Source organism: Ctenocephalides felis, unplaced genomic scaffold, assembly GCF_003426905.1.
Source record: "Ctenocephalides felis isolate EL2017-DRISC unplaced genomic scaffold, ASM342690v1 CF-g0.4_SCAFFOLD_01886, whole genome shotgun sequence".
In the NCBI taxonomy this organism is placed as follows: domain Eukaryota; kingdom Metazoa; phylum Arthropoda; class Insecta; order Siphonaptera; family Pulicidae; genus Ctenocephalides; species Ctenocephalides felis.
The window spans coordinates 117,888,063-117,897,118 of record NW_020538040.1 but is presented as its reverse complement, the minus strand read 5'-3'; the positions used below and the strand labels follow the sequence as shown (position 1 = coordinate 117,897,118).

The 9,056-nt window shown below is 30.1% G+C and overlaps 1 protein-coding gene across 1 annotated transcript; it reads right to left on the bottom strand.

Annotated features, from left to right (window-relative positions):
• Positions 1-7,510: 7,510 nt before the first annotated feature.
• On the bottom strand, positions 7,511-8,497 carry LOC113375790. Its single transcript, XM_026615736.1, has one exon. The coding sequence runs from the start codon at positions 8,495-8,497 to the stop codon at positions 7,511-7,513; it is 987 nt and encodes a 328-aa protein (XP_026471521.1).
• Positions 8,498-9,056: the final 559 nt, after the last annotated feature.

The following is a 9,056-nucleotide window of genomic DNA, read 5'->3' as shown; positions in this document are numbered from 1 at the left end:
TATTTTGCGTAAAAACGAATCGAAATATATTATTTCAAATAATAATACTTATCCATTTCAATATATTAGTATTTTGCGTAAAAAAGAATCGAAATATATTATGAACTTCCCGAAGGAGAAGTTTATGTTTTCATCAAAAAATCCGAATCGCTAATTTTATGTTTTCTCGACGTTTCAAGCCATTCTGAATCGAATGAGACCAAATTTGGAAAAAGTATGTGAGTGTGTGTGCGTGTGTGTGCGTGTGTGTGAACAGATTTTTTGCAGCAAATCGACGTTTTCTCGAAAACGGCTGGGCCGATTTCAAAAATTTAAAAGCCATTCGATGTATCTCGATGAGCACTATCGTTTGTCAGTTTTGTGGAACGATCGTCCGAAACGTTTCTTTATAAATAGCAGAATAGAGAAAAAAAAATCGTGCATGTTTTAGCCCGCAATTCTGAACCGATTATGAAAATTCAAAAACCGTTCGAAAAATATTGATTGGGAATCGTGCTGATTAGTTTTTGGTAAAGATCGGCCGGGCCGTTTTCTTAAAAACGATTATTTTCACATTTCGGGAAGTTCATGTAACTTGCCTTAAGGCAAAATACCAGTACCAACTAGTTTCGAATAATAATACTCATCCATTTCAATATATTAGTATTTTGCGTAAAAAAGAATCGAAATTTATTATTTCGAATAATAATACTCACCCATTTCAATATTTTAGTATTTTGCGTAAATAAGAATTGAAATTTATTATTTCGAATAATAATACTCATTCATCCATTTTAATATATTAGTATTTTGCGTAAAAAAGAATCGAAATATAATAAACGCAAAATACTAATATATTGAAATTGATGAATATTATTATTTGAAATAATTATATTTCGATTCTTTTTTGCGTAAAATACTAATATATTGGAATTGGTGAGTATTATTATTTGAAATAATCATACTTCGATTGTTGAATATGTTTTTATGAAACATTTAAGATACTTTAAAAAGCTATTCCATTTTACATAAAATTAATATATAAACATCTTTATTTATTGGTGTAGTCATATTCATTTTGGGTTTTTGAGCAATAAATTCTGAGACTAATGACCCTTCGGGATCATTTTTTGATACTTCTTTGAACAATTATGACCACCTAAAGAGACTATTGCTTTGCATTTGGCAATGAGTGGGGTTAATAGTTGGTCGATGAGTGGTGTTCATAGATTACGCTGTCGATTTTTTTGAGTACTAACGACGAGAAGAATCGATATTGGCAAATAGATCGAACTAAAAATCGATAGCAAAAGTACTCACTATCGACCGCAAAGTATCGATATTTACTAAGTACTCGATATTTTGTTCTAACACTAGTTGTTGTCTATAAGTGATTGCGCATCAAACATACCCTATATAATTCAATTTGAGAGATTATTATTTTTTCACTTATGTAGTCGTGTTTTGCGTCACTTAACTAAATCACAATACCAAAAAATTACTTAAAATTCAAAAAATTATTTAAAAGTTCCATTGTGTCAAAAATTCATATGTTTGGCATTGGATACGAAATATTTACGGAATATTTATGGGTCTGACTTTTTTTACTGTGCTCCAATTTGTATAAAATTATAGAATCAGGTTTATCTTAGTCTCAAATTTAAAAAATGAAAATAAATTAGACTCCTTTGACACTTCCTTGGGGGATGACATCCCTTATCAGTGGTGTAATTTTATTTTATTTTTTAAATAACGTCGAAGATCGATAAAAGAACTAATTATATTTCAGGTAAAAATCACATTGATTAATTTTTGGTATATGAAAAAAATGTATTTGCCAGACAAACATTTAAACTAGTAGTGCATGGTATCATGTCTTAAAGAAAATTGCTGGATGTTTCGGTACAGTAATGAAGTATTCGAAAAATTTTAAATATTTTGAAATTGATTAATATAAGTACTGTAACTTTCATTATTTGTATTTTGCAGACAAAATATAAAAGCTTGCAAATTGTACTACGAAGTTTATATATGCTTACATAAACAACTATTTGGTATAGGTATTTTACCTTGAGGCAAGTTACATGAACTTCTCGATTTGTGTAAATAATCGACTTAATCCATAATAGATAAATTAATTTATGAGTTGTTAAAAGTATTCGAAGTGGATTTATTACACATTATTCAAAATCGAACACGTTCATTAAGAGTAAGTACTCTATTGTTATATCAAGTAATTCGACTAGGTTTAATTTTCACAAATGTCAAAGGAACTACTCATTTTCTCAAACTTTGATAAATTTTTAAATTAAACTACTTGTCGTAAGGCCATGATATATATCGCCAAAAAAGGTTCCATAAAAATTGGCTTAAATTTTTTTTTCAACAGTTAATTACAAGAAAACGGCTTGGTAGATTTTCACTTAAAACTAATCAGTATCATTCCCTGTTTTCTTACTTTTTTCCAAATTACAAAGAAACGGCTCGGCCGATCGTCGCACAAAACTGAGAAACGATAATTCTCATCGAGATACATCAAATGATTTTTTAATTTCTAAAATCAATTCAGGCATTTGTGAGCAAACGTCGATGAAAATTCTAATTTTGACAAATGCCAAAAAGACCGTACTAATTTTTGCAAATTTTGGCAAATTTTTAAAGCTAAACCGGTTATCGTAAGGCCGTAATATTTTAGTATGATCTAGAAGACTATGGTAACTATCGTCAAAAAAATAATAATAAAAGTCGACAAAAAAAAATATTTAACACCTTATTACAAGAAAACGGCCTGGCCGAACTATACCAAAAACTAATCAGCACGATTACAAACCAATATCTTTCAAACGGTTAAAGCGAGCTAAAACGTAGACGAATTTTTTTTCACTTTTCTGCGATTTACAGAGAAAGGGTTCGGTCGATCGTAGCGCAAAACTGACAAACGATAGTCCTCATCGAGATACATCGAATGGCTTTTAAATTCTTGAAATCGGTCCATCCGTTTTTAAGAAAACATCGATTTACGGCAAAAAACCTGTTCACACACACATACACAAGCACATACTTTCTCCAAATAGTTCCATTTGATTCAGAATGGCTTGAAACGTCGAGAAAAATTAAAATTAGCAATTCGGATTTTTTGATGAAAGTTAATATTTATTTCAAACATAACTAGTGGTGCATAACATTGTGCCATAAGGCAAATTGCTGGAACTTCTCGTAACAAAATTATTATTCGAGGAGAAACACAATTATCCATCAATATTGATTAATAATTAATAACAACTGTTGTAAATATTTTCAAAGAGATAATTATAATTACTATTTATTTTATCGTTCATATAATATAGTGTGACAAACTACTCGAACAAAACACTTAAGAAGAGATGCTGAATAAAAACGTCGGAGGATATGATTCTAAGAATAACGCATATAAAATATATACATTTTCAAATTGAATTGTTTTAAAATTTATATTTAAAGTATAAAACTATATATCTTTCTGAAAATTTCAAACAAAATTTTTATCTAAAAATTTTGTAATTTTTTTATACCGTATAATTGAACTATAAAAATTTAAAATCTTGGTACGGAACACAAAAAAAAAATTGTAATAAAATTAGTACCCATTTTTAAAATCTTTATAAAATATCTATTAATTTGATGTGCATATATCCAATAAACATTTTTGACCGCCATTTTTTTTTATTTTATTCTCTGTATCTCTAAAATAGCTAAATCTGCCTTCCCAAAAATTTAATCAATTTTTCATATTTTCAATATAAGTAAAGATTTTTTTTAAATTTTGAAATAAAATAAGAACAAAAATTTTTGCTTACTCCAAAATCTAATCCTACAAGCCAAAAACTACAGACAAAATGCTCTTTTAAATCATTCAAATCGGCTGTTCCGTGCACTCGAAATCGTTGATAAAAATTGTATCTACACAAAAAACACGGACACTTACATCAATTTTTTCTGAGGTATGCTAAAAAATTCAGATACTTTTGAAACGTAAACATATGTAAAAATGTTTGTTTCCGATCGAAGTACAATTACTATAACTTACTATACGGATAGTTAAAAATTTATCTGAATAGATAATTATCAATAAGGTAAGGGGCCCAGTTTCTGACCTTTTTAGAGTGACGGTGGAGGTTAAACTATAATAATTAATATAAAACTTAACTTAATGAAGAAAATTATAATTTTATCTATTAGTTTAGGATTTTTAAAATAAAGTAATGTGCATAAAAAAATTATTTGAACTAAATTTATATTTTAAATTGACGTTTTAAAAATTGACATTAAGAGCTCCAGTTTCTGACCCTCAGAATTCTTCGTGTGGCAGTTTGTGACCCTGACCGTATCCCAATTTCTGACCCTCAAATTTAATCATGATTAGGTTATGAAGTGCTTACTAATTTTAAATAAACTGAAATTATTATTAAAATAAATAAATTAAATATTTATTCTAAAAATATACAGTTTGTTAAAATTTAACGTATAAATAGTTAAAGTCTTGTTATAACATTTGTTTGTGTAATACAAACAAAAAAATTAAAATTAATTATTTAAATTACTTGGACTTTTTTTATTTTAAGAGCTTTTTGTTTCTTTTTTTCTTCAAGTTTTTCTTTTTTAATTATTTTTTCTGCCTCCTTGATGGCTTTATTTTTGGACCTTTCAGCTTTTTTCAATTCTTTTTCTTCTTCTAATTTTCGTTTCTTTGCTTCTTTGTCGTCATGATATTTTAACCACGAATCAGATGTATAAACTGTCGGTACCTTTTCCAGGAGAAGGAACATTCGGAGATGTTGTTTTTGCACTAGGTGATGATGTTTTATTGGAGGGGTCAGGATCGTCAGATGAACTTGGGACTTTTAGAATTTCTTGTTTTTCAAGTTCATTCTCAGACAAAATCTGAACTTGCGAGCTTGCTTGTTCTTCATCCTGACTGTTATAATCAGTATCCATTCTATTATCATCGACAGAGACTAAATTTCCATCATCATCTACTACAAAAATTATAACTTCTTTAGATGGCTGTGCGTCTAAAATAAATTTATGATTATTTTCTTCTGTCTCTTCACCCTTTAACTCTTTTTCTTCCATCTAAATAAAAAAAATTGCAAAATTATGTTACAAAAATTGAATTAATTCATAGAAGTCCTCAGTAAAAATATTCTATACTATTATAAATAATAATTATAAAAGTTATTTAACAAAAAATTTCGTTAGTTAAAAAAAACGTTGATTAGCTGTAAAAATAGTGATACATATTTTGTTATAAAATTTTTCAAAAAATATTTTTATAAAATTAATTAAATTACTTGTATTTCAGAGCACTCCTAAATAAAAAAGAATAAAATTAATTGTATAATAATAAAAATATTAGTAAACTAAAACAGTCATAATTTAAGCGTTGATAAAACTGACATTTTTTTTATTAATAATTTTATCACTTAAAAGATGTATTTACAAGATTTAAATACAATCTTTCATTTATACCAATGAATATTAAATGTAAATTTATCACTTTACTACGAATAAATATTATTATTTTTACATTTAATGAACAAGTGACTAAAAACATGTGACAGATAACCTAGCTTTTAGAAAGTTAGAATTGCAGGGTCAACAACTGTGACATACACTTAAAATTGAGCCTAGTTATTGACCCTCAAATTTCAGTAATAAAACTAAATTTAATATGTTTTATAAATATTTTAAAATAAATTTTAATTAATTATTGACTTATTTGTATATTTTTAGTTTGATTTTCGTACTTACATCATAATTAGTGCACGAACTCAATTGTCGTAGCTCCTTACATAAACTGTTTAGACTAAAGCTAAAAAATGGCTTCCACAGTCACTTTTGGTTTAAAAAATTTTTTTTATTTAGTTAATATTTTTTATATTTTTTTAATTGACATTAATGAGGCATAGAATAATTTACTGTCAATTAAGAAAAAATTTATTTTCACATTAAATGTATAGTTTTTTAATTAATTCCAAAAAAGTTGAAAAGGTCAGAAACTGGGACAGGGTCAATAACTGGGTCTTTTACCTTATATAGCTTAATTCATGTAACGTGCCTAAAGAAAACATATTATTTACACATATGTATCTATAATATATTAAAATAATAAAAAATTATAATAAAAAGATATTTAAAATAATTTATGTATTAACAAACCTTGGCGCGTTGTGCATTGACTCCGTGTTAGCAGCCAAAGCTCCGCTGAGAAATGTCGGTCCTAAATTTATTGTGATGGAAGCAAACCATATCATAAACGCTCCGAATAAAACACACTGCAATTGAAAAAGCGAGTTATAGTAATCGTAAACTGTAGGGTGAGTTATAATAATCGCAAAAAATCGAGTGATATGTTGGGCATTTTTACGTTTCAAGACCTCTTTTGGCATACTCCAAAAAAATTTATGTAGTGGTGTGTGCGTTTATGTACGTACGGATACAATATTTTTTCGTTTCAAGACCTTATTTGGCATGCTCTAAAAAACTTATGTAGCGGTATGTGTGTTTATGTACGTACGGATACAATATTTTTTTGTTTCAAGACCTTACTTGGCATGCTCTAAAAATGGATGTAGTGGTGTGTGTGTTTATGTATGTACGAATACAATATTTTGTCCATGATTTTGAGAGCACGAATAAGCTGATTTGCATAATCTAAAAAATCGATTTTTACTAATAGGAAGATGTGCTAATTAGTGTTATGCAAAAATGTGTAATAAATGGTGGAGTAAAGAAATGCTGGATGTATTATTTTTAATATATATATATTTATTGAGATGTTTAGGCTTCGAAGGTTGATGAAGAAGAGAGCGAAACATTTCTTATACAATTTGCACATCGGCATATACAGACTAAAGGTGACACGTATATGCTAGCAACCTATCAGCCATAACGCTCGTTGTTGACAGTTCACAACGAGCGCGCGAAACTTAAATTATAAATTTGAATGACAGTTTTGTCCATGCTCCCGCGCGATGCAAAAGCATCACAAACTATAACAAAAATACAACAATGATAAATATTTACAACTGATTATTTCTTAAGATCTTATATCTAACCTAATTAAAACACAATCATCTTAATGCTAACAAAACAAAACTTGCAATATGATTAGTGGACTGTATAATGATATAATAAATGCATGATGATTAGCTGTTTTTAATACAAATGGTTGTCTCAGTCTATAATAAAAACATATTCCTAACTTAATATTATTTCAAGGTAAAACATTTATATAAAATTGATAACATATTTTAATTATTTATTATACTTTAACAATAATTTAAAAACTTTAATAATAAATGTTGATAAGAAATACTAAATTATAACAGATTATAAAATGTATAGGCTAATGACAAGGTATAGGGACGATTTTAGTAAATGAGCGGGTATAAACACCACTACTAGTCTTAACTTGAACTACTCTAACCGATACGGCCAATTGGCCAATGTAATGGAGGTGCATTGTCCTCTTTCAATAAAACTATTGTATTTAATTCAATATTTGGTCGTTCTTTTGACCACTTTTGTCTTTTTTGTAGGTCTGACAAATATTGTTTCGACCATAAAGACCAGAACTTATCTCTGCTTTCATCTCTGCTATTTGCTTAAACAATTTAGTTGCCTTGACATTTACAATATCGTTATATGGTTCTGGAAAAGATGTTAAGGCGTTACCAATCAAAAAATGACCGAGGCTAATATAAGATATGTCGGAGCTATCATCTGTGAGGGTAAGAAGTGGTCTTGAATTAAGTACTGCTTCGATCTGTAGCAATACTGTCATGTACTCTTCAAACGTGAGACAGTGCGACCCGATAACCCTACGAATGTAATGCTTCATCACTTTCATAGATCCCTCCCATAAACCTCCAAAATGGGGTGCATGAGAGGGTATGAATTGCCACGTTATTCCCAACCGAGCAGACGACGAAATGATCTCTTGTTTGGACATCTCAGATTGAAACAATGTGGCTAGTTGCCGTAACTCATTTTTGGCACCAACAAAGTTTCTCCCATTGTCACTATGGATCACGTAGCAACAACCGCGTCGTGCAATAAAGAGTCGCAAAGCTGACATGAAGGCTTCTGTAGAAAGACTCGTCACCAACTCAATATGAATTGCCTTAGTGGCTATACAAACCAACAAACAAATATATGCCTTAATGCGCGGAGCCATTATTAATCTATTAGATCTTAATTCAATTGGATCTGCGAAATCAACACCTACCACTTGAAAAGGTCGATAGGCAGTGACCCTATCCTTAGGCAAGCTTCCCATTAATTGTTCAGTACTGGCTGCTCTGAATCTAGCGCATTTCACACACCTATGAATGATTCGTTTTATTGCGTTTCGTCCGCCAGTAGGCCAATACCCCAGTCTCATGTTCGCCAATGTTGTTATTGTGTCAGCATGCAATAACCTCTCATGTTCCGAGCGAGTCAGAAGGTCAGTCACTAAATGGTTTTTGGGCAACATAATGAGATGTTTTTGGTCATAACTTACGTCTGCGTTTTCCAACCTTCCACCTACTCTGAGCAAGCCTTCGGCATCCACAAAAGGATTTAATGACTTCAGATTTTTGGCCACCGAATCCAATAAGCAACCACCCTTACTGCTTTATTGAAAGTAGAACATTTTTCTAAAACTTACTTCAAATGCTCATTATAAAAAGTAACAGTCGTTGCTGTTAATACTCGGCGCTCTGGAATCGCTTCTGTGCCAGTCTCAACAAACCTCTGAGGCCAAATAGTGGGATCCTGCAACAACCAAGCTGGCCCATGCCACCAGAGATCATAACCAATTAATTCTGATGGTGCTTTTACACCTCTAGATACTATATCGGCCGCATTATCTTTGCTGCAGACATGTGTCCACACTGTGCCTGGCGTGTGATCTAAAATTTCCGCAACCCTATTGCTTACAAGCATTTTCAATAGGGAAGGATCCGTCTTCAACCAGGCAAGAACAATAGTTGAGTCACACCACAAGAAGGTCTCAGAGATTTTAATATCCGATATTGTTATTATCTGCTTAT